Here is a 26,306-nt window from a genome sequence, read left to right as displayed (position 1 = left end):
ACCCCCCCCCCCGTTGTTGTTTCCTTTAAAAAAAAAAAAAAAACCAAAAAACCAGAACTACTAGCACAAACCCAACAGTTGACTGGCCCAGACAGTACTACACGCCACAGGGAGGTGGGCAGGGCAGGCAAGTGGGGACAGGTGAGGAGGGAGGGCCGGTCAAAGACTTCATAAATAAGAGCGAGTCCCAGACCCGCAATTTGTCAACGTTTCTTAAATAGGTGCGTTATTTAAATCTTATGTACAACAAGAACCACTTTGCATAGCGATGGTGGAGGGGGGGACACAGGACAATGGGCTGACATGACTGGGTATTCCTGTCCCAATGGTAGGGGCGAGATCTCCGCTCGGTGCACCTCCAGGAAGAAAGCATCCTCCTTCTGGCCCCGAGACGACCGACCTCATCGCATCGGGCTGGATGAATGCCCCCACACACAGTATCACACAACAAAGGCAAAGAAAATCCACACGGGGATCCCCGCCCACCCCTCCCCCGCCCTCCCTACCCGCTGTTCCTCCTCTTGTTGCCACCAAGGCCGCTTTTGATCAAGGTCAAAGGTTCCAATATGAAGCTCTAAGAATTAGGTGGGGGGCTGGGCGTGCTGAGGATTCCCTCCCCCTCCCCCCTCCGCCCCCTCCCCAAGACTCCCCCATCTATCCCGCAGCCAGGTGCTGGGACCACCCCGGGACCCACTGCTCTACGGCTATTAGTCAAGAGTCATTTTTTTTTTGTTTCTTTTTTGTTTTGTTTTGTGCGATGCCATCCTGTGCACACAGGGGGGCTTCACCAGGCTTCTGTGTAGCGAACGTCTACCTCCTTTAGATTAGGAAGCTTGGCCTGTGGGTGATAAAAAAAAAAAAAAAGTACCTGGTCAAATACCAGCCAATGCCTCCCTACCACTCACACCCTCTCCATGCGAGGCTGTGCGCTCTCAGGACTCTGGAAGGGGCTGGTGAGTTTAAACAGAGCACAGGGCATATAGAGGTGGCCTCGGGGACGGACATCAGAAAGTGGCTACAGGAAGCCCAGCCCCAGAGTAGATGGAGTTATCATTGCCATGTGAGACTCAACTACACATCTGGAATCCCGAGGCTTGTTTTCTGATGACCACAGCTAAACCAAGTCCTGTCTTTGGCTCCCAGGTGGCATTTAGGATTGACCATAGCATTCTGGGAAAGCTCTGAGCATCATGAAATGGACTATATACTTCCTAGGTCCCTTCCCACTGTTAACAGAATGGTCAGAGTGGGTGAGGGACCAGAATATACCAGCAGCCAGCCTGGACTCCTCTTAGGTTCTTCTATCCCTAAGTGGCAGTGTGGTTTCACCTGATTCTTTTATTATATTTATTTACTTAAGACTGAGCTTCAATGTAGCCCAAGCTGGCCTCAAACAGGTACGAAGCTAAAGATGACCCCTCACTTCTAATCCTTCTGTCTTCAGCTCCGAGTGACAGAGTATGCACTACCTCATCGGGTTTATATGGTACTGTGCTGGTAGACGATTCTCCCAACAGCTGGCTTTTTCCTTCACTGTACAGTGGCCTGTTACGCCTGAATGCTTCCCTGCCTCTATTTCCTGCCCTCCCAACATGCCTGCATAGCCATCAGCCATTCAAGAATACATATCCATCTCCATGCACACATGTACACACACACACACACACACACACACAAACACACACACACACACACACACGTAGCCTGCTCACTGTCTCTGTCCTGAGCCCAACAATCTTCCCTGCCCAGGTAGAAGTGGCAAGCTGGGGGCCTGTGGTCACCAGTACAAAACTGAGAAATTATCTTCAAGTCATGCTTGCCAGTCAGGAGACTGTACAGAAAAGAGCCAGAAAGCCTGCACAGTGAACCATGCAGGCTTATCAGAGCACGGGGCAGGTGGTCTCGGAGACACAGAAAGCGACAGAAGTCTGTCGTTTAGCACAAACATTCTTCTTCAACAGACAGGTCGTCCCCTGATGCCCCAGGAAAGGAAAGATGGAGATTGGTCAAAAGCTAGTGTCACTGAGCTGACACCACGTCCCTCCCTCTGGGGCATAAAAAATAAATAAGGGGCTGGTCAGACTGCTCAGGAGGTAAAGGTGTTTGCACACACACACACACACACACACACATATACACACACGGGGGGGGCAAGCAATATTTTTTTTTAAGATAGTAGGAACTAGAGAGATCGGCCATTGCTGCCAGCACCCATGTCAGATGGCTCCCAACCAACTATAACTCCAGCTCCACAGATTCTAATGCCCTCTGAGTGTACCCCTGCCACGTAGCCCCTGCCACGTAGCGCTCTCTCTCTCTCTCTCTCTCTCTCTCTCTCTCTCTCTCTCTCTCTCTCTCTCTCCCTCTCTGAAAGGAAACATAAAAGGAAAGTGGGTTTTCCTCATCTCATAAACAGTCTCTCCCATTTGATTTCGGGGGACTCTGCTTCTTTTGGGGGCTCGAGTGCAGGGCACCCTGACCCTATGCTTCTCACACTGCAGCATGCTCAGGTAACCCCCGGTGTGTTTGTGTGTAAACACACAAATGTAGCTAGGTGTGGGTCCTGGCGCCACACTTTTTCCAAGCCTGAGCCAAGATGTGAGCACTGGTCTGCAGAGGCATCTTAAGTGTGCCTAGCTCTACAGGTGTGGGCCCTTACCCCTCCTACTGTTGCCCCCTAAATTCTGTGGCTTCTGGGATTCAGGGACCTCTCTGGTCACAAATCATGGCAGATGCTGTTCGGTACAGAAAACTTGGGCTGGACTGCATAGTGAGCCATCAGAGCACAGGGCAGGTGGCCTCAGAGACATTAGAAGTGGCATGAGTCTGTCCTCTGGGCTCGGCAGATGCTATGTCCATGCCTGGACCAGAGAGCAAGCCCAGCTATGGGAAGACCAAAGATAGCAGTTAGTAGTAGCTGCAGGGCCACCGGGAGACCCCGGTGAAGGACTCTGACCAAAAGGCTTATGGGGATCCTCTGACAGCGGCTTCCAGGATGCTAGGGTGTCTCTGGGCCCCAAAGCAGGAAGTGCTGAAGGCCCTGCCTCTGCCTCCTTAAGAAGAATGTCTGCTCTGATGGATGAAATGTGCTGGCTGCCACACTCATTAGCCCCTCTCCCTGCCCAGTCATTACACCAGGCCTTGGAGAGCCTGCCCCAGCCCAGTGAACACACGACCTGCTTCTACCCTAGGCCCCACTCCCACAGTTCATCTTCCAGACAACAGCTAAGGTTTTAAAACTAGGACTTGGTACTCCTCCAAGAGCCCCCAGGGGTTTTGACACTGGATAAAATCTAGTCCTGTGATCCATGGGGACTTCCGTCAGCCCCACTCCCACCCCTCCTCACTTTCTAGCTAGGCTTGCTATGACCAGGGCCTACCTGTGTTCTCTGCTTCGGAACCTTTGCATATAGCACCCCCCTCTCACTCTGGACATCCCAGGCTTCTTATCCTTTTCTTATCCTTTTGATTCAACATCATGTGGCCTCTTTTTGGAAGGAGCGGTCCTTGGTTTCCCCATGCCATACAGATTCCCACTTCTAGGCTGTCAACCCTGGCTCGTTTTGTCACTCTCCCCTCCTGCTCCCTGTCTGCTCCTGGTATGCCAGCCATTGTGCCCAAGAAGCATCTCTGAGGGTGGCTAGGGAGGAAGGGGTTGGCCAGGGAGGGAGGGAGGGAGGGAGGGAAGGAACCAGCAGGGAGGACTTACCTTCAGATCCTCATAGGTGTCAGCCGAGAGCTTGGTGCTGTTCATATTTAAACTGCAAAGACTCTTCATGGCTGGGTGAGCATAGACAGACAGACAGACAGACAGACAGACAGACAGACAGTCAGTGAGCTCACATGAATGATTAGGGCAGGATGGGGACACTTAAGCCAACTCTCAGTGTGAATGTGTGAGGGAGCTTCGAGTTCAGCTATCATGACCAACAGGAAGCCCACTTCATGCTCTGGGGTCTTTTCTCGGTCCCTGACCTCTGACCTTCTCTCCCTTTCAGGTCTGGTCCTGTCCCCCTGAGGATCTTGGATGCCTCCGGGTACTGTTGGCTCCCATCTCTGACTTTTGGTCTCCAGAGCAAACAAACATCAAGGTGGAGCTCACTACGGAGCCGCACAGTGCTGGCTGCAGACACATCCAACTGTTTCTGCTGAGACCCCAAGGGGACCAGACAAGTGGGGATTCTGCAGTGTCCACTTGAAGCCCCCCAGCTGTGAATGCCTCCCAGAAAGTTGGCTCAATATCGTTCCTTTTCCCCATCTCAGAGCTCCCACTATGTAGAACCAGTCCACAGACTTGCAATGTCACAGTCGCTCGCTCCTGTGGCCAACTGTCACACTCTCTGTCACCTCCCCAAAATCTGTTTGGCTACTTGATAGCTGAGCCAGAGGCCTCCAGTCTAAACTATCAGGTTAAAAAAACAGGGAAACTGGAACATGATAATTCCCAGGCTCAATATTCCCTTGATCAGCTCTGTGAAAGTAGCATCCCAGCCCCTCCCCAGGCCCGTTACAAAATGCTTCTCAAGACAGGTCCAGGAGCATCTGGGGACCCAGTAGCACAGAGGTGTGTCTCTGCACAGCTAGCAAGGCTGGAGATGCTGGGGGTAGGGGTGTGTGTGTGTGTGTGTGTGTTACCTCAGGGAACACTCCTTGCAAGTGGTAGCTGGATGGAAAATACAGGCTAATCTCATAGACTTCCCCCTTGCCTCTAGATTTCTAGTTCCCTGAGGGTGGGGACACCCCTCTGCCTGCTCTCAGTGCCTGGCCTGTGCCAGCACACAACAGGTCTGCTACAAAATGGTTCTTAACAAACTTCTCCCAAGCTGGGGTCAGCCCACCTGCTGCAAGACCCGGTACTCACAGCTGAGGGCCAGCAAGCCCGCGTCGGTGACTGGGGTCTCACACAGGTTCAGCACCTGGAGCATAGTGAGGTGTTCCGACAGGAGCCGCAGGCCGGCGTCTCCAAACTGTGGGGAGACATGGGTTCTTAGCTTCTCCAGGCCTAGAGGAGGGGACCTAAGACTGGGGGCAGGAGTGGGGAGTGGTGGGATCTGGCTATGAGGTCATGACCTTCTTTTCCAAGAGTTTCAGATCTAGTTCCCGACAGGGACATAGGGACATAGGCCAGGCAAGGGTCTCTCTGTGAGTATCTGGCCTAAGGCTTCTAAGCCTGAAGGCAGTGCATGAGGGGTCTTTTCCAGAGATAGAGGAGCCTGTATATTCCAAAGAACTAGGCCAGTGTACTAAGCTAGGACCCAGCAGGCTCTAAGAGAATATTCATGTGTATACCTTTCAGTGTTCAAGCTGGAGAGGCATACAGTGAACCGAGGTGAGCTCTCAGCCCTGTGTCTCCCAACTCAGGAGTCTGTGCAGGAATCGCCCTGGGCCTCAGTGTTCCCAACTAGGAAATGGGCACAAGGCCACCAACCTCCTCTTGTCTGGGGGCGTGGGTTAGGGATATGTGTGTAGAGCAAGTGGCTGGGCCCATGGGCTCTGGGTGAAAAGGTCAAGTACAGGGGGTGAGGAGGAGGGCAAGGTGGGGTGGGCACCTGCGTGGACCACAGATTGAGCTGCTTGAGGGAAGGCAGTTTGATGAGGTGCTCGGCGCAGGCACTGGTGACGTTGGTGAAGGCCAAGCTGAGGTTCTCCAGGTTTCCAAAGGAGCCAGAGCTCAGCAGGCGGGCCAGGTCCGCATCCTGCAGTGGGCGGCATGATGCTCAGGGCAGGCCGGGGTAGCTATCAAGTGGGCCTCATCCCTCTGCCTCGTCTGCAGCCAACACTGTCTCTGACCACCCTGAAAGGCTTCGTGTCCCCAGAAGCTGTGGGGTGGTGGCTCAGCCTGCGATGTGACTCATAGCTTTGAGTCACAGCTGGGTTATAACCAAGGCCAGCATCCTCCCAAGCAAAGCGTGCACATGCACATGCGTGGTGTGTGTGTGTGTGTGTGTGTGTGTGAGCACACCCTCTCGTCAGCAGTTTTCCATGTGAACTGCCGGCCACCACCCTCAGCTCCAAGCCGGCAGGGAGCCACACATGCTGAATGCCCTGAACTGTGAGGTTCTTGTCTTTGACTTTTAGCTGTCCCCTCAATTATAGCTAATTTCCCAGCATTCTTTGCAGCTAAATATGGCCAGGTACTGAATATGGACAGCCAGACAAAAAAAAAAAAAAAAAAAAAAAAAAAAAAACAGGACTTCTAGGAAGGTTCTCCAAGGGAAGGGCGGGCTGCTCCCTGCCACTTCCTCCTTCCCTGCTGGCTGGGATGGAGACACAGTGGCTGGAGCCTGAGCAGACTTCCTGGTCCATGAGGATGGAGCCATGCCTTGAGTACAGGGGGGTAGCAGGAAATCAGATCCCCAAAGATGTCAGGCAACGGGGAAATGGTGGGCAGACCAGACCGTACAGGGTTATAAAAATCACACGCAGTCCAGTGCTCGTTTTTATTTTTTTTTTTTTTTGCTATTATTACCATGGTTACCAGCAACCCCTAGGCAATAGTGTTGATGTCACCAGCAGTCTTTTGTTGTTCTCAAGAGCTGGAGCTAGTCTCACACAGGCTAAACGGGTGCTCTACCTGGGAGCTGCAACCCCAGCCTCTGTCTCAACAGAAAGCTTTAGCGTGACATCTTGATCCTGCTTGCTCTTCATTTCTGTCCCTTCAGTCCGTTTACCTCCTGGAGAGCTGGCCTGTCTCCCTGTCCCTCGGTAGGCACCCGTGCTCCTCCTTTTCCATCATCCCTCATCTCAGCGGCTGGACAGCTCACCTTTCTGCTCTGTGCATTTCGCCCTACCTCAGCCCATCCCATAAGAGACTAAAACCTACTTACCGTGGACTTGGAGGGCAGTGTTAGCCGGGTGGGTCCGCCTTTCCTTTGCTGTTTTAAAAAAAAAAATGAGACCAGTTGAGACACACGTCTGCTGTCACCGGCCTCATGAAGCCATGGCAGCCACAGAATAGGCAGCTTATGGCGTATGTGACAACGAGAAACACTGGTGGAGGTGGAATTGTAGATGTTCTGACCCCTCCAGATCTCGGGGGAAAGTGGCACCCACTTCCACCCAGAGTCCTGGCAGGCGATAGACAAGTTGTATACTTATGTCTCATGGTGAGGCTGGTTACACCTGGGCTATGCACACCTTTGGCCCAGAGCCATAGCGGGGAGGGAAGGGTGGTTCAAGGGTAAAGAACTACACTGCTGGGCCCGAGTGTGCACACATATAGAGACAGCCTCTCAGCTAGGACCAGGGATGACAATGACACATGGGCCCCTGCAGCGAAGTGAAAGTGGGCTGTGTGACTTCAGCCCGCCCGCTTTACCTTTCTGTGTCCATCTAGAGTCACAGGAGAAGTACAGGGAACAATCCCCAACTCTCTGGCTGTAGAGCAGCGGTCACAAGGGGCTGTCTCACGCTCTGAGAACGGGCGGGCAGTTGAGAACTTACCAGCTCCTTCAGCTCCCGCTGCCGGTCACACAGCTGTTCATACATGCGCTTGCCCACGTCTGTGCTCTCCAGTGTGGAGATGATCTGCAGTTGGGTATCGTTGTTGTCGATGATATTGTATTCCAGCATCAAACACAGGATCTGCCACGAGTCATTGAGGGTGTGTCAGGGTGTGTCATGCCCTGCCACCGGACCTTGGCATATGCTGTTTCCAGAGTTTGGTGTTTTCTGCTTTAGTCCTAGGCTAATGTCTCAATCCTACCTCCAGGGAAACTTAGGGCTTTCCCAATGGGCCTGCTCCTTCTTGTAAGGTGGAGCCCTGTTCACACCCCCTTGACTGACTGATGGTCAGCTTGGTGACTGCTCTCTAGACAGTAGAATGTGGCAAGGGTGGTGCTCCCCAATTCTGACAGCTCTTATAAAACCCAATTACTCATGGGACAGGAGCTCTGGGAGTGTGTGGCATTGGGGGACTCTGTGGAACAGTGAGTAGAGGGGACAGAGGAAGAGCAGTTAGAAGTGACATGAGGTGCTTAGGCTTGTGCTCTTTAAAACTTGAGCAGTGAACCCCCCAAACCACACAAAGCAGAGAGAGAGAGAGACTGGGGCTGCCTCAGCTCTCCAGTCAGAGAAGGAAGCCTTGTGAAAGACCCCATGGGCTCCAACCCCCATGAGAACTCTAGGAGACCCAAGGAAAAACAGCCCGGAAAACCTGGCTTCCCCTTGGACTGTTAAGCGCTACACATGCAGACAGCTGCTATACAGTACAAGGTAATCAGAACAGAAACTTCTAGATGGCTATAATCAACACACTAGATCCCAACTGGAATGAACCAGCAGCAGCCTGAGAAGGGCAGCTGCACACCCAGGAGGCTACAACCACACCACATCTGCCTTGCCCACACTGCCTGCCCCCCACACAAATCCCATGCATCGGTAGCTGGGGACCAGGGCCTTACCTCTGCCATGGTCTGGTTCCCTCTCAGGGCCAGGAGCATGCAGGGGCCCAGCTTGTTTTCTGCCAATGAGAGCAGAAACTTTTTGGTCTTGTAACAGGAGCCCATAAGGATGTGCACCTGGAAGGGAAAAAGACTTGGGTGAAACAACCATGACACCACTGAGGTGTCATATAAGACCCTCAGCAGCAGCCCCGTCCCCTCGATGGGCAGGAACAGGTGGAAAACCAGGAAAACAGTGACCCTTCCTGCTTGCGCCAACTGCCTCGTCTCCGGTGCCCACCAGACCGTTCCCTGTGGAAAGTGACTGAGGACATCACGTTGAGTGACACAGGGCATACATGAAACTACACTGGGACGGGGTGCAGGCAACAGGCACAGTCACCCAGGCAGGCAAGGCAGTGGCTGCTGAAGTTGTCCAGGGGAATGGAGGATTAGCATTAAAGGGTTCAGAGGTAAAGCAGATGAAGACAGAGTGTTTCAGAGACGGGTGGTGCTGATGGACGCAGATCTGTATACCAGCATGCTGGGATGCTCCAAGATGAGGCATTAACACTCACAGTCTCTCTATTTTACTACAGGAAAAAAAAAAAAGAGTCCCCCTTTCCCCAGCTCCCTTCAGGGGCTACTGGTATTAGGTCCTATAAATTCTTAGCACTGAGGGTACTGGGTGGAAATTTCTAGGTAGTCCTTGCTAGGCGGGGGACAGAGGGCCCGACTCACATGGCAGTTGGAATGTTCTGGGTTCTGCTTTCTCTGGGATACCAAACCAAAAGCTGCTTTGAGAGATCACCCACCTAGCAAACCCTGCTCCCTCCTGAGATATGCTGGGAGTGGTGTGTGTGTGTATGTGTGTGTGTGTCTGTCTGTCTGTCTGTCTATCTGTCTGTCTTGTATTTAGAGGTGATGATATATGAGCAGGGCTCCTCAACCTGTCAACAGAGGCAGGGGAGCCCAAACATCCTCTGGAAGAGACAGCCTAATTCAAGGACCACTCCCCCCCCCGCCCCCGCCATGTGTCTCCATGGAAACAACACACTCGCTTCCTTCCCTGTCTATGTATTCTTCTGCCCCATCATTAACAACTCTGGCATACAAACAGAATCACTCTGGCGGGAGTCACTCGCCCAGTTCTCTCTCACACTGAATCTCCGCATGAAAGGGTGGGGGAAGCTCCATGCATTGCCATGGTGAATCTGTGACATCAGAGGAAGTTAGAGAGGCAATGGTAAGCAAGACGTGGCGCAAATAGGCGGCGGCTGAGCGTGTTTCTAGGTACACAGGACATTCAGAAAGCGGGTCCAGGGGAGCAGGCGAGGGGCTTGGAGTAGATGCGTAAGGAAAAGGAGCTAAAGATAAGGCCCTTGAGGTGGCGTCTGAGGGAACACGCCTATCTACCGTCATTGCATAGATCTCTCGGACAAATTCACTGTGGTAGCTGTTTAACCTGCAAACCAGTCTCTAGGAGAGAGAGAGAAATTAGCTGAGCCAAGTTGGGGTCAAGGAGTCCCTGGGTGGCTCAGTATCTCATGTCTGACACTACACACAATTGCTACCTACGGGGCCCTGGCAAAGCCTCTCTTTGTCTTGTTTTACCTATGAGCAAACTGGAGCCTACAGACTAATGGAAGACTCGGCAGTGACCCCAGGCCCAGATCTACCGGATGCCTGCATTTTCTCCATGTCACATGACCCCAGAAGAATGTGTGATCTATGAATGGAGTTGGATGTGTCAGGGAACACGGGTGCCTGAGGTCCCTGGTTGCTTGGGCAGATCTGTTGTGGGAAAAGTGGAATCCGTGTCCCTCTGCTACAGAAGCCGCCACTACCTCTTGACAGTAATCTGGTCTACAAAAGGCTTATAAAGAAGTCTTAAGCAAGCCACGAGACTTCTCTGGGCCTCTCGAGGCCCAGGTGTGATTCCCTGGCAGGCTTGCTACACGAATTCAAAAGAGCTGAGCACAGGACTTAGCTGACAGAAAGCTCTGGATCAGTGAGGTTCTCACCCTGTGGGTGACAACCCCTGGGGGGGGGGGAGGGATGTCAAAAAACCCCTTCACAGGGATCATATCAGATATCCTGCACAACAGATATTTACATTACGAGTCATAACAGCAGCAAAACTACAGTTATGAGGTAGCAATGAAGTAATTTTATGGCTGGGGGTCACCACAACGTGAGGAACTGTGTTAAAGGGTCGCAACATTAGGAGGTTGAGGACCACTGCTCTATGGTAAGAAAGTACCAGAAGCCACTGTAGATGTTTTAGTGACCTCTATATTTTGATCTGAGGTGGGGATGAGCCCCCTGAGTCTGGGGTCCCAAGCCCCTCATTGTAAGGATTGGCCAAGCAGGTGGCTCTAGAGTACCTTGTGCCATGATGTACCTGTCCCTTGCATAGAACGTTACCATAACAACCAAGTCTGATCAACGATTTGTACACACACACACACACACACACATACACACAGAGACAGGGCTGTGGCCTTGCGTGGCAGAGCAACGCCCAAACAGGACCCAACTCTATATCTGCTTTCTGTTTCCTCCTGGGTAGGTCACTTCCTCTCTCTGCCCTTCCCAGAGCAGGTGACAGGCTCTTGGCCCAGGTGAGCAGGAATTAGTGACACTCTCTGTGATGGTTTTAATATGTTTGGCCCAGGGAGTGGCAATGTTTAGAGGTGTGTCACTGTGGGCGTGGGCTTTAAGGCCCTTGTCCTAGCTGCCTGGAAGTCAGCATTTTGTTAGCAGTCTTCAGATGAAGATGTAGAACTCTCAGCTCCTCCTGCACCATGCCTGCCTGGATGCTGCCATGCTCCCAGCTTGATGATAAAGAACTGAACCTCTGAACCTATAAGCCAGTCCAATTAAATGCTGTCCTTGTAAGAGTTGCCTTGGTTGTGGTGTCTGTTCACAGCAGTAAAACCCTAACTAAGACACTCTTCCTCTGATCACCTCCCTCTTCATGGCTGACACTGTGCTGGCCAAAAGACTTGCAGGCAGGCCACAGTTTATACTGTGTAATTACACAGGCTTGCTGTGTAATTCAGGTCGGAACAGCCCAGTGTCCACCAGCAACTTCCTGTGGGGACCCCACGTACCATGCTGGCAAAGAGCTCCCCGTCATCATCACAGGCCACCCCTCCAGGGCTGTAGAGCTGGAACCAGCCATCCTTGCCTGCCCGCACGCTCAGCAGACATGAGTGGACCTGTGGGCAGAAGACAAGACATATCGTCAGTTCTAAACAGTCTCAGGTACTAAGGTAGTGTGAATGGTGTCTAAGGCAGGCAGCCAGGGAACACATGAACTTCCTTTAGCTTCACAAGTTTTGGCCTCCACACTGCGAAGTCCAGCCATGTGTCTTTAGATCTCTAGGACAGTCTTGAGGCCTAGCAGGGAAGCACTCCGAGGGAGACAGAGTGTGGCCTTGCAAGGCAGAACACCCCCAAACAGGTCCTGTCTCCATATCTGTTTTCCCTGGGTGGGTCACTTCCTCTTTCTTTCCCTTTTCTTTTTGATGTTTTTCAAGACAGGGTTTTTCTGTGTAGCCCTGGCTGTCCTGGAACTTGACATGTAGACCAGGCTGGCCTCGAACTCAAGAGTTCCACCTTCTGCCTACCAAGTGCTAGGATTAAAAGCGTGAGCTACCACACCAGTATCCTCTCTCTTTTCTGCTTGGGTCTCTGCACCTCTCTCAGCCTGAGTCCTCTCCCTGGCTCTCTGTCACTCTGTCTGGGGCTGATCACTAACCCTTAGGCCTGGGGTATCTGCCTTCTTCTGGCCTATTCTCTGCCTTTCCTGTGCGGGCAGGCATCCCTCTCTCCAGGCCTGGCCTGTTAATCAATCTCAAGCTCTCTCCAACCCTGCTGTGAGGTCTCATCCTCACCTGTCTGTCTGTCTGTCTGTCTGTCTGTCTGTCCCTCTCTATTGATGGGTCTCTGTCTAGGGTAGGAACACTGTGAGGGCCCCCAAAACGAGCCTCTGTCCCTCCTCCCCAGAGCTGTGAGTAGGGACAAGTACATGGGTACAGGATTCCACACCCACCTACACCCACTGTGATCCCACACATGTATGTACACACACACACACACACCTACCCACTGTGATGACCCCCCACACATACCCACTCCTACCGTGATCTCACACACGCACACATACACACACCCACACCTACCCACTGAGATCACACACACACACATACACCCAACACCTATTCACCATGATCCCACACACGTACACATAAACACACAGGTTCACGCTTAAGGACAATTGAGACTATAGCTGGTGCCATTTCTTCATTAGCCTTTCTGCCCCCCATCCCCTCGCCTCTGAAGATGGCTTGCAAAACCTGTGATGGGGCTAGAACTTTCTAGTCCGAGGTTTCCCACTGCGGCCTGGAGATCATGTAAGAAACAGGAAGACTGCCTACAACACATGGTCTTAGTCCGACCGGATTCAGGGATCTTGAATCATGAGGGTTAGTGGGGGCCTGACTTGTAGGCGAGCAAGGAGGTCGGGGGACGGTTTCCCTGCAGCACCTAGACTTGGGACCTGAGAGACTGGGTCACACGTCATGAATGTATGCTTCTGGGCAGTGGCAGTGTGCCCTTACCACATCTGGTTATGTGGTATGAGAAGTTAATGACTTAAGTTCTATTTTCCCAAGTCTGAGAGGGTGGGGTGGGGTCTGGGGAAATCAGTGATTCTTTTTTAGTTTTTTTGAGACAGAGTTTCTCTGTTTCTTCTGGCTATCCCAGAATTAGCTCTGTAAACCAGGCTGTCCTTGAACTCAGAGGCCTGCTCTCCCTTCCAAGCCATGGGACTGAAGGTGTGCATCACTACTGCCTGGCTTGGGGGCGGGGGTGGGGGAGTGACTCTGAAGTCCCGAAGGGATAAGAATGGCTTCCTCTTGGGCTTGTAAGGGTTGATGTGTGTGTGTGTGTGTGTGTGTGTGTGTGTGTGTGTGTGTGTGTGTGTGTCTGTGTCTGTGTGATGCAGGGCAAAAGCTTACTCTGCCCTTGGTTTTCTGAAGTTCAGAGCTTTTGTGAGAGAGCTCAGAGTTTAGGGATGATTCCTTCCTTGGCCCAGGGACCTCCACACTAGCAGCACAAACTCAGGACCACAAAGTTGACTGGAAGCTGGCTGGGCACTCCATGAAGGATTCACTGAATCTCAAGCCATGTGGCACGGAGACATTGCTTGTTAAATGACAGTCGGAGACCACATCTGGGTGACTCCACATGGAGAAAAGAGGCCGTGTCTGCACACAGGGCCTGGAGCCTGTATAGTTTGTACTAAGGATCTGGTGACTCAGTGGCCTCTGCAAGGAGACCTAGGAGTCCCCAAAACTTTTTTTTTCTCCTACTTAGAAAAAAAATCTCACTGGGGTGAGGCACGGCTCAGTGTCTGCTTAGGTCCCATCCCCAATAAACAAGTGGGGAAAAAAAAAAGTAAAAAAGAAAAAGGCTTACTTCCTGTCTTGGATCTTCTGCAAACCTCTGAATCACGTACTTCAGCTCCCTGGAAGGAAGAGGAGGGTGGGTCATTTGCAGGCCTGAGTGGACAGGGAGGAGTTGGGGAGGGATGGAAGAGAGGCCAGGCGCAGGTGGAGGCACATGGCAGGGCTTGAATGTGTGTCACAGGGAACTGCTCAGGAGATGCCTCCGCAGCCTCCAAAAATGCACACGGACCAGAGAATGGGCAGGAGGAGGCTGGCGGTGGCAGGGATGTGGTGGTGACCGTGTGCAGGGGGCACTCACAGCGGGAGACGGTGGGGTGGGTGCCTCTGGCATACTCACTTTGTGAACTTCTCGTGTGCGAGGGCTCTGTACCAAAAACAAAGAGACAGGCAGTTAGAGGTCTCGATGCCCAATGAACATACTCCCTCCAGGGACAACTAGACTAGCTCTGATTCGAAGAATGTAGAGAAAACTGACAAAGAAACGTGTGTATCCAACGAGCCCCTCCTTTGACAAGGTGGGGATCGCAGTAGCATGAACAGGCTGAGCCACGGTATCCCCAAAGTCAACACTAGGCCCACACCTGTCAACTGCAGAAGTGCATGAACGCCTTCAGGCACACATAGGCTCCAGGGACCCAGGTGTGTTTGTTAATTGTTCCACAATTAAGGCGAGGCTGCACTAATTACCAGCGTACACTGCCAGGCAATCAGGGACCATTCTTCCAAGTGAATTGCATCATGGGCCACTGTCAAGCAGGGTCCCAGGGCCTGTAGGGACAGCTGCGGTAGCCAATGATGTCACAGACAGAGAAGGCTCTGAGGAGTCAGATTTCTCCGATCTCCATTCTCAGGAGCCCTGAGGGAACTAGCCGGCCAGCAAATGGGGCAATTACTGGGTGTAATGTCCCCCTCTGAGGAGCTGCATCATAAACACAGGTTCACTAATGGGCTCTGCAGAGAGCACCAAGTATCTCCCAAGGCCCAGCAGCTTTCAATCTGTCAAAACAGATCTGCAGGCATTCGAGGCCCGAGGCTGAGCCGAAGCTCGCTGTAGGTTGTGACCCACCACACAAGCGAGGAATTCAGCATCAGTATGCGGGTGGGCAAAAGAGACACAGAGGGTCCATTTCTGGCCACATCTGTCAATTTCAGAGTGTTGTTAGCTAACGGCCATTAAGGCTTAGTGTGTACAGCTAGCCTTCCCCTGCACGGCCCTGAAATGGCTCTATATGCAGTTCCTTTTCTTTTTGCTTGTTGGTCCTTCTTGGTGCTTGGAGATTGACTTTGGGGTGCTGCACACGCTGGGTGCACGCTCGGCTGCCAGAGCACCTCACCAGCCTCTCCTCCTTCTTTCCTGCCTTCCTTCCTTCTTCTGCAGACAGGACTTTGTTGTGGAGCTCAGGGTAGCCCCAAACTGGAATTATAAGCAGCGCTTCTCAATTTGTGCGAACCCCTGGGGTGGGTGGGGGTGGGGGGTTGAAAGACCCTTTCACGGGGGTTTGCATATCAGATGTTTAGAACTGCTTCATAGCAGTAGCAAAATTACAATTATGAAGTAGCAACAAGAATAACTGTATGGTTGGGGGTCACTACAACATAAAGAACTGTATTAAAGAGTCGCACCATTAGGAAGGTTGAAAACTAGTGAATTACATAGGTATGTGCCGCCCTGCCTAAACACAGTAGTTATACTACCTGTCAATTTTCACTGTTCCCCAGGGAAGGGGGGTTATTACTGTCCCCACGTGTTCCGTAATAAAAACCATTAAAGTCACTATAGGATAGGTGTGGTAGAGATGGCTCTGGCCTCTTCTGAGTTTAATGAGTCCTTATGTTGCTGCCATGAGGCCTGAGGCTGTTCCTATCACATTCTTGGTTTTTCAGAGAGGCCTTGAGCTAGGCCACATCTCTATGTCTTAGCTGTGGGTCCCACCACCCTCCTCACCCCCCACCTCACCCCATCGTGACACTTTGAGCCCCTTAAAATGACATCACGTTCTCCTGTGGTTCTCCTCCTATTTGGGTGGGGCCCAGTAGGACTTACTCTTTGGGGAATGGAATGGGTTGAAGCAAGCTGGCCAGAGACGGTCTCCAGTCATCATAGTCAGACCTAGAATGAGAGAGGAAACCGGGGAGGGGTAGTCAGCAGAGATAATTTTTCCATTCGATATCTTACAAGATAGAAGTGTCTGGGGCTAGCATACAACATGGACTCTGCCCTGCCTACTTCAGAGACAGTAGCCACAGCACTGCATGAATCAACAAAGAACATTCCAGACTTCCAAACAACAACAACTGGGGGACAACTATCCAGCTCCTTGGGATCTCATATCCTCCTTGCTCAGAACTGAGACTTTCTCTGTCTCCATTCCTGACCCATTGAGGCTTCATTGAGGGTGAGGGGCTACTCTGGGTCTCCAATACCTGAATCCAGGTTTATGTCTGAGCCCCTGGCTAAGGTCTCAGAGTGGGAAACATCTGGAGAGAGAGCCTTTAAGGAAGGGTAATACAGGACTATTAGGCTGGACCTTAAACCAATTCAAATGACGTGAGAAATCTGTGCACAGAAAAGACCCTGAGAGCTGAGAGGACACAGAGAAAGTGCACCAGGGCCCGCTAGCCACACCACACCTGCACCTGTCTCCTCAGAACTGAGAAGACACTGTGGTCCCAGCCACATGGCCTGTGGTGGTGTCACAGTAGTACAAGCACACCTGTCCCTCTCGTCTGTGACTGACCAGACTCAAGGGGAAACCTACAGACTGATTCAAGAAAAAAGCAAACTAACCACAATTTGGACCACTGTGTGTCGTCAGCCACCAGAAAGTTTTATTTTTTTTCCTTTTTAGACATGGTCTGGAGGCTGGTGAGGTGGCTCTTATGGGTAAAAGTGTCCCCAAATGTCCCCAAGCCTGACAATCCGAGTTTGAGCCCCAGAATGTATATGGTGGAAGATGAAAACCTACAACCTGTTCCCAGCCTCCACATATATGCTATGGTATGTGAATGCTCATTACACACATACACACAGACACCCACACCCACAAACACACACACAGACATACACATACATATACACACAGACACACACACATACACATATATACACACACACAGACACACACACACATACACATATATACACACACAGACACACACAGACACACACAGACAGACACATACACACACATATATACACACACACACATACACATATATACACACACAGACACACACAGACAGACACACACAGACAGACACACACATATATACACACAGACACATATATACACACACAGACACACACACAGACACACACAGACAGACACACACACACAGACACACACACAGACACAAACACACATAGATATACACACATATACACACATACATACACACACACACACATACACACAAACACACACACACACACAAACACACACAAACACACATACACACACAAACACACACAGACACACATATATATACACATACACACATACACAAACACACACAGAGACACACATGCACACACACACATACATACACACACAAACACACACATACATACACACACATATACATGCATGCACACACACACACACACACACAAAATTAGGCAGGGTCTCATGCAGCCTAGTCTGGCCGTTCGATACATAGCTGAGGATGACCCTGGACTTCTGATCTTCTTGCTTCCTGGTCCTGAGTTTACAGGCCTGGGCCACCATGCCGTGTCCTCAGCTTTTTCTACACACATGCGTTATGCCAAGAACTCTGTATCTCCTTGTTTGCTCTTTGCAAACACACAACAAAGTAAACAGGACCCGCGCCATTTAAAGAGAAGAGGAAACTCAAGGCTCAGAGAGGTTAAGCAGACTGCTGGGGCTAACACAATCTTGACTGAGACACGGCCTGCAGGCTTCTGACTCCAGACCCTTGGGTCTTACTTGAGCTGACGACTGACTACCGACAAGCCCTTACCAAAATCAGACATTTGTGTGGTAAGTAAGGAGCAGAGACACAGGGGAGGGCCCGACGTGTTCTGCCTCATGGAGCCTTCCCTTCTCTGAGGTGCACCCTGATGACGGAGTGAAGCTATTGCTCAGAGAATAACGGACCAAATGACACAGGACAAATGCTTCAGGCTTTGTTGCCCCACAGTGCAAATGTGGCTGACCATAATATAAGCATGCTTCAGGCCCTGGGAAGAGGCTGCTCTGCGGCTGGCTGAGAGGGACTGCAGAGCGGAGAGACATCATGGGAGAGACTTCAACAAGGTCTCACAGTCTGATGATGGGCGGACCCCTCCTTCCCCCACCCATGTGGGAAAACTTCCAGAAAACCATGGGGAAACTGAGGCTCCAAGATGCTTTGCAACTTTCTACAAATCTCCACTGGTAATTGCAATGTGACTTAGGTATTCCTAAAGCCATGACCTGCATTCCCAACCTGCAGCACCTACACTGTATTTATATCCAAGTCCCCAACACCGTGGGTAGCCTGTTCTCATACCACAAGACTCATGGGTTCAGCTGCTGGGTGAATGGCTGGCCCTGAGTTCTAAGCTGTATAATTGGTCTTCTTTTACATTCAGAATTCAGGCTTCCTGCCGTTATCTGCAAGAATGAGGGTCCCACATTATTTTTCCTTCTTTGTTCTTCCAGTCCCATTCATTCTGTTTGTTTCTGATTTTGAGATAGGGATCTCATGTAGAGATCCAGGCTAGCCCCAAAGTTGCAACATAGCTGAGGATGACCTTGAACTCCTGGTCCTCCCGCCTCCGATTGTCAAGCGTCGAGATGACAGGCATGTCCCATCAAGCTCTGTTTATGCAGTGATAAGAATGAGCACCAGGACTCTGTGATCATTGGGTAAGCTCACTACCGAGTCACACCAACCCAACCCTTCCAGTCTTAACACTGCTGACCTCCTGTTTGCTTGTGTGTCCTGCCCATCTACCTGGGCTTCCCACAGAAATAAAGCCTGCTGTTTTTTCAACCTGCACAAAACAAACGCTTGCTTCTAACAAAATATGGCTTAGATAACCCTTGGCTCTGGACTATTCCCGACATACCGCCCTCCAAATGAACCCACGATAAAGACTTCAGGACCCAGATCACACCCTGGAAAGGTTCTGAGGAAAGGCCCAGAGGCTGGACAACAACATGAAAAAGAATGACCAGAAGAGTCTGGTAGTGCCAGATAAGTCTGAGCAGTGTTGTGGCTGACATCTAGGCACGCACTGTGCCCTGTACTGGGCTCAAATTTGCTCACGTCATCTCCGGAACACCCACATGAAGAGGGAGGGACCGGATATCTGGTTTCAGGTAGCCGGAGGTGAGAGGGCCATGATAGGGCACTAGCCTGCTGCACTGTGCCAACTGAGTGTCTCCAAGTTCAGAGGATGCAGGGATGCATGCTAGAATGTGCCTGTTCCCTTGATTCCTTCCCAGGGGTGGGGTGGGGTAGTCCATTTTTGCAGCTAGCTTGCCTTCCCATGATGAGATCACCACCACCCTTAACTGACTCATGATCTCCAGCACACTGAAATGTGACTTCCTATGCAGCGTTCACTGCGTGCCACGTGCAGTCTTCCAAGGAACCTTGTGGTCGGTCAATGGGTGTCATTGTGGCCGAGTTATAAACACAAATGCTTGAAATGTCGGCATCTCAGCCTGGATCTCAGGTCAGAGCTCAGCCTTGAACCCAGGATCCTGGCTTCTGTATGTTCTGCCTGCTAGACAGCCCAGTGCCTCACCAGAAGGTGACCAAGCTCATACTGCAGAAGAAGGCTATACTTGGGTCTTGGGGAGATGGTTTAGTAGCTAAGGCACTTGCTGAATAAGCACGAGGTCCTGAGTTCGAGAACCCGGCACCCGTGTAAAAAGTGTATGCCTATAACCTTAGTGTTGTGGTGGGTGGGATCACAGAGGCTTGCTCCAAATTTAGAAAGACCCTGTCTCAGGAAGGAGGCAAAGAGGTTAAGAGCAGGGTGCCCAGTGTCTTCCTCTCACCTTTACATGTGCCCATGACACGCGCATACCACACACGTATACCACATACACACAAAACAGTACGATCTGTTCTGTGAAGAAAGGCTACTAGAGAACTCAAAAGAGAGACACTCAACTCAGATAGCGGTTGAGGGGGGTTGGATGTGCAGTTCCTGGGGACCTCAGAAGCAGGGTCATCGCCCCACCCTCCTTCACATCAGCTGCTCTTTCTTCCTGGATGGATGGACGTGTACCCCACTGTCATGGTTATACTATACCCTGTTCTTGATGTCTCTGCTTTGGGTACCGGTACACCTCATTCTGAGAGACAGGGTGAGAAAAACACCTTGTGTTCTTCGGCTTCAAGCACAGACCCTGGTTTATCATAGATGTCAGCAAATACTTCAAGAATATGTGGACGGGGCTAGAGAGATTTCTCAGTGGTCAAGAACGCTGCCTGCTCTTCCAGAGGACCCAGGTTCAATTCCAGCACCCACACGGCAGCTCACTACTGTCTGTAATTCCCGTTCCAGGACCCTCACACAGACATACATGCAGGCAAAACACCAATCCACATGAAATAAAAATGTAATAATAAAAAGGATATCATGTGCATGGATGGATGGACGGATGGATGGACAGATGGATGGAAGATGGATGGATAGACAGATGGATGGATGATGGACAGATGGATGATGGATGGATAATGAGTGGATAGGTGGATGGACAGATGGATGATGGATGGATGGATGGATGGATGGATAGATGGATGGACTGATGGATAGATGATGGACAGATGGAAGGATGGATGATGACTGGCTGGTTGGCAGATGGATGGATGGATGGACAGATGGAAGCATGGATGGATGGTGGATAGACAGATGATTGGTGGATGGGAGATGGATGGGTGATGAATGGATGGATGATGAATGGATGGATGGATGGACACCCTGAAAAAAACCCCAGGCTCTCCCTACTAAAGATCCCAAGCTGGTCTTGGCCAACTTGGCCTATTCCAGGCTAACTCAAAGTAGATCAATCCTGATGTGTCTTTGTAATACATCCCTGCTCGAGGGTCTCCGGCTTGTGTTGACTTTTTAGAGGTGTCACACTGCAGATGTAAAAGCCTGCCTCGGGGAACTTGTAACAGATAAGAACAACACACTGACTGGCTGGCTGTATGCCACTCTCCCTGCAGCCAGTGGCACGCCCAGAGTTCTGAGTGTGGCTTTCTTTACCCTCACTACGTCGTGTGTGTGATGTCTCAATACCACAGCACCATCTTCTCTTCTCTTTTCTTGGCTTTTCTGAGACAAGGACTGTTTATGGCCCAGGCTGTCTTGGAACTCACTATGTAGACCAGGCTGGCCTTGAACTCACAGACCAGTCAGTCTGCCTCTGCCTTTCCAGTACTGAGGATAAATGCTTGCACCGCCACACCTGGCTCCATCTTCTCTTTCTTAGCTCCCATCTGGACTGTACTTCAGAACACTCTCACCAAGAACCACAGTACAAGGGGGAAAACTGTCCCATTACTGAAGTCTCGTAGCAGCCCTCCATAGAGGGTGCAAGACAAGGCAGCTGAGGCCTAGAGGAGATGGGACAGTCTCATGTTACTCAACAGGTAAAATCGTGTCTGTTAGATACCAGCTTCTCGGCACCCTTGTGCCTGTTGAATGCCACAGTGTTCTTTTCCTAAGTTGTCAAGAGGTTAGCAATGCGCCTTACCCCTGACTCTATCTTAGGACAGGAAACACTATGCTATACTGGTGACTCGCACACGCTGGGTGTCCATTTGTGTGTGGCAGTGTCTGCTCTGGACTGGGGCTACAGGGTTGAACTCAAGAGAGTTCATGTCACAGATTAGTTAGTGGCGCCCGAGGGACACGCACTCAGATCCACCACCCTAAACCTGCTTTCCTGTAAAGCACACTGGAGCCCTCTGAACTCTGCAGGTGGTTGTCGACATCCAGCAAGTCTGAGGGCCTAGAGACCTAATAGCCAGCTTGGTGAGATCCTTCCTGGCTTATCAGACTATGCTTAACCTGGACATGCCCTGACCCTGGGAGCTGCAGCAAGCAGGAGGTCTGGCCAAACAAGAAGGAATAGAGCATCCAATCATGCATGTTTATAAGGGAGTTAACTTCTGTCAGTGGTGTGATATCTCTCAGGCCTGCAAAGAACCCAGATGGCAAGAGGCCTGGGGTCCATGGAAAACAACCCAAGGCAGGCAGCTCTGGCCCAAAGGCTGCTACCAGGAAATGTAGCTCACAGGAGTCCATAAGCCAAGAGCCTACAAGGCTGGGAGTGCTGTGGGTTTGGCCAGGAAAGAAACGAGACTCCTCCCTGCCTTATAGAAACCCAGATCCAAGCTCAGTTCTCAGATGCCCGGAATGGATTCTGGAATTTTCTTCCTCTGGCTGTAAGGTCCGAAGATTGAGTTACATCCTCCCTTGGCCTCAGCTGAGGGACACAGAGTCTGGCACTGATTTTAGCAGGGACCCCAGTCCTCTCAAGGGCAACAGGAAGCAATGATAGAGGATTGCTACCTTCATCTCAACTACCTGAGGGAGTATGTCACAGATCAGTAAGTGACACCTGGGGGACATGTACTCAGTTCCATGTGTAACCATGTATAATATGTTATGTATATACATTCAACTTTAAGACACCATGGTACTTACCCGGGAACACAGAAGACCCCAACATGTCCTAACCCCTATTCTGGTTTACGAGTCAGGTGGCTGGAAACATCTCTACCCTCTGAACTCAGGTTTCCGTGTGCCCATGACTGAGGACAAAGGCTAAACGGCTGGCAGTGTTGCAGGGTGCTGGAGAACCCCGACCCCCACTCACAGACACACTTGCTTTTTGGTTTGTTTTTGACACAGGGTCTCATTCAGTAGCTCACGCTGAGCTGGTACCTAGGCTGCCCTTGAGCTTGCAGCCATCCTCCTGCCTTAGCTTCCCTAGTACTGGGACACACCTGCCTTCGGCACAGTTTGCATCTAACTCAAGCATGCGCACACACCCACTGCCTATAGGGCTCAGGCTGGCAGCAGGACCACCTCCCAAATCCTGACCTCCCCAAGGTGGGTTCCAGGGTACTCACAAAAGCTTGAGGATCTCCACGTGGCAGCCAAGCGTGCGGCCGGCCTGGGGGCCCAGCTCGATGCTCATGGTACCACATGCTGGGCTGACCATGAGACAGTCAATAAGATTGGGCTCGCTGTCATTGCCCGTGCTGGCTGTCAGCGCCGGCTTGGCAGTGCTGGTGCGCTCCACCTCCACGTGGACCTCACTGGAGGCCACGACCACCGACTTGAGCCGTGGCTCAGACAACGTGGCTTCCTGAGACACCAGGTCAGGGCTGGGGTGCAGCAGGCGCAGAGGTAAGGTGGGCTTCCGGTCGCATGGCTGCTGGCAGCCGTTCCGGATCTCTTTCAGGCTCGGGGAGTTGTCGCGGCTGGATGGGGAGGAGAGAAACAGCAAGTGTGGGTGGGGGTCAGCCCTGGCAGCTGGAAAGGGCAGTGCCGATCAAAGATTAATGAGTCGCTCTACCCTTGGCATGCTCAGGTAGGAGGATGCTTGCCAAGCTTCAGGCTAGTCTGAGCTACCTAGTGGGTCTCTGTCTCAGAAAAGCAAACTGAAAACACACACAACAACAGCAACAACAACAACAACAGCAACAGAACCAAACAAACAAGCCAGAAGGCCATTAGTGACACAAGCCCCGACCTCCTGAGCGCTCATTCATACATCAACTCAGCCCGTTTCCCTAAAACCTCTGTAACAGAGCCCCAATAAGGTAGAGCTGAGGTGAAGTCCATTAGGAAAAAAAGGAGGAGGCTTGACTTGGGGTACAGAGCTCAGTATGAGGAGCACTGGATCTGGAGTCCAGACCCAGTTGCCCGTCTCCATAACCTACAGCTCAGCACAGTAGACAATAGCTGCTCAATAAGTAAACACAGACATACCTGTAGCAAGGTCACCCCTCTCTGTGACAGCCACCTAGTACCTGGCATAGCCATACCAACACCGACCCGGGATCCTTCCTGATATACCTGTGACACCTGAGGAGTCCAGTCCTGCTTACTTGTTTCCTAAAGTGAAGCTGTCCCTCCCACTTTGATGCCACCATGTTCCTCAGGTGACATTTCCTATTTTACTGTCTGCCCTAACCAGGTGAGAGAGCATAGCATCCACCCTCCTCCTAGGAGCCCACAGCCCACTTCTATGGCTCCCAAGACCCACATTCTGGCGAGCTTAGAATCTCCAGGGGTCTTCTCAGGGTTTACCTCAAACTGGCCTCTTCAATCGCCTGGAGGTATGCAGCTTGTGCTTGGTGTCATAAGGTGTCACAAGGTGGTGATTGAGGAATTGGCTTTTGGGCCACAGTTGCTTAGAAAATGTGAAGCCAAGCACGGATGTTTGGAGTCTTTTTGCAGTAGGACTTGTCAAGCCCTTGACCTGAGAAAGCCCCTTCCAAATTACCCCTAATTCCCGGGACGGCATCCTCAGGCATGGTAACAAGAGCAATAGGTTCTGGGGCTGGTGTCCGTGCCTCTCTACCAGGTTTCATAAAGGTGCTTACAGATACCGTCTCCTAGGAACATGTGACACAGACTCCACGGGATTACGTGATCTCCTGGATGTCACAGCTCATGAATCCAAGAAGCTGGATCTGAAGCTAGCTAGTTCTTGGGACTAAGTACTACCAACCAAGCTATCTTTTAAGGTCCCAAGACTGTAGGTTTCTCCACTAGGAAGCCCCCCTTTGATTTCCTCTTCCTACCATGGATACGTTCCTGCCTGAACCCCCAAACCATAGTTTTCCTACCCAGTGGACACTAGGACATCCCCCCCACCCTCACCCCGGCCCGAATCAGGAAACTTCTAAAACACTCTCCAAACTCAAGACGCTCACTGGCTCTAGGGCAGGCTGATAGAAGCAAGTGTCAGGGTTTCCATAAGACTGAGCACAGCACCAAGAGTGGCCAGAAACAGGTGCTCACTGGGCTGCCCAGATGGTTCAATAGGTAGGAAAATTTGCATCTAAGCCGGACAACCTGAGTTCGATCCTCAGGCCGTACATGGCAAAGATTAGAACGACTCTTCTTAAGTCACTCTCTGACCATGCGAGCCACTCCACAATGAATAAAGCAAACAAAGAAAGAAAAAGTGCTTTTTAAAAAAAAGAAAAAAGAAAGAGCTACCTGCTCAGGTCCCTCTCAAACCTGTCGCACGTGCCGGGTCCCCAAAGAGAAGCATGCACGTGCACTGTGTACTGGTGCGCAGGGCTGGGTCTGGCACTGGTGGTCCACGTGGCAGCTCCGGGGCCATGTGCAAAACCTCAGGGAAGGCCTGAATCCATTTTGCACCTGCCGTTTGCCAGGGCTGAGCACAGCCCACTGAGGGCGCTCAATCAACACATTTTGGCTTTGCTGGGGAAAAGCAATCACTCGCTTCTATAAACCTATGAACTCCATAGTGGGAGGAAGCTGCATGTGGCCTGAGAGGCGGGGTCTGGGGAGCTCCACGGGCTCAGACCTCATTTGCTCTCCTGCGCTCTACACTCCAGCTCACTGTTTGCCTCTGCTGGGGTCGAGGAGTGGATTTTCAAGGCCTCTTGGCCCTGCTCGGTGATTTTTCCAGACAGCCACGTTAACCTGGGTCAGGCTGTCTGTTCTTTCAAGTGCGGGAACATCGTGTGCTCACCGGGAGTGGTGCAGAGGCCTGGAGGACACTGGGAGAGACTGACCAATGGGCCAAAAGGAAACAACTTGGCAGAACCAGGCCCGGAGGAAGGGGGGAGCCATGCCATCAGCTGGGACCCCCCAACTTGAGGGCTCCCAGGGGCTCAGCTGTGCATTACTGGGAGCCAAGGCCAGTCTGTGTGGGAGGAATACGATCTATCTCATCTTCCTTGTGCCTTCATCTTGACAGTCTCTCATGACCGAGGCCCTGAAGCCCATCTCTCACCCTGAGGCAGTAGCGGGGTGGTGGCAGAAAGGGCAATCCTATGACAACCCTCCCCTACTTAAATTGTCTGTTGGTTCGCCCATGCTCTCAGAAAACACAACCCAGGCCAGCATCCTCTAAAATTGTGTCCCCTTGCTCAGCATCTGTCTGGGTCCCACACCCACACGCCGAACCTACGTTTACTTCTTATTCATATTATTAGTGTGTCCGTGTGGAATTGTGTGGGCATGTCTGTTTGCAGGCATGCGGGTGCATGCATGTAGCGGCCAGAGGTTGATGGCAGATGTCTTCATTGATTGCTCTTCACCTTATCTATGGAAGCAGACTCTCTCAGTCAAACCCAGAGCTTGTCCATTTCCCTAGGCTAGCTAGCAAATCTACCACATCGCTAGGATTATAAGTGGCTACCAAGCCTTCTCACAAAAGCCTAGCTTTTATGTGGGTTCTGGGGATCTGAACTCTGGTCCTCACAC

The 26,306-nt window shown here is 51.5% G+C and overlaps 1 protein-coding gene across 4 annotated transcripts in view; it reads right to left on the bottom strand.

The window, feature by feature from the left end:
- Positions 1–693: 693 nt before the first annotated feature.
- Cmip (c-Maf inducing protein) overlaps positions 694–26,306 on the bottom strand; it is a 200,999-nt gene continuing 175,386 nt past the window's right edge. For all 4 annotated transcript variants that reach the window (XM_034522505.2, XM_076915941.1, XM_076915942.1 and 1 more), the window contains 12 exons: positions 22,964–23,317; positions 15,903–15,968; positions 14,196–14,222; positions 13,869–13,917; positions 11,498–11,605; positions 8,403–8,519; positions 7,444–7,584; positions 6,828–6,875; positions 5,550–5,696; positions 4,862–4,967; positions 3,710–3,780; positions 694–838 (listed from right to left, as the gene is read on the bottom strand). In XM_034522505.2, coding sequence (XP_034378396.1) covers positions 785–838; positions 3,710–3,780; positions 4,862–4,967; positions 5,550–5,696; positions 6,828–6,875; positions 7,444–7,584; positions 8,403–8,519; positions 11,498–11,605; positions 13,869–13,917; positions 14,196–14,222; positions 15,903–15,968; positions 22,964–23,317 — 1,288 coding nt within the window. In that variant the 3' untranslated portion in view covers positions 694–784. The remainder of the gene's footprint in view (positions 839–3,709; positions 3,781–4,861; positions 4,968–5,549; positions 5,697–6,827; positions 6,876–7,443; positions 7,585–8,402; positions 8,520–11,497; positions 11,606–13,868; positions 13,918–14,195; positions 14,223–15,902; positions 15,969–22,963; positions 23,318–26,306) is intronic.

This window comes from Arvicanthis niloticus, chromosome 18 (genome assembly GCF_011762505.2).
Source record: "Arvicanthis niloticus isolate mArvNil1 chromosome 18, mArvNil1.pat.X, whole genome shotgun sequence".
In the NCBI taxonomy this organism is placed as follows: domain Eukaryota; kingdom Metazoa; phylum Chordata; class Mammalia; order Rodentia; family Muridae; genus Arvicanthis; species Arvicanthis niloticus.
This window is presented reverse-complemented; position numbering and strand designations above follow the sequence as displayed.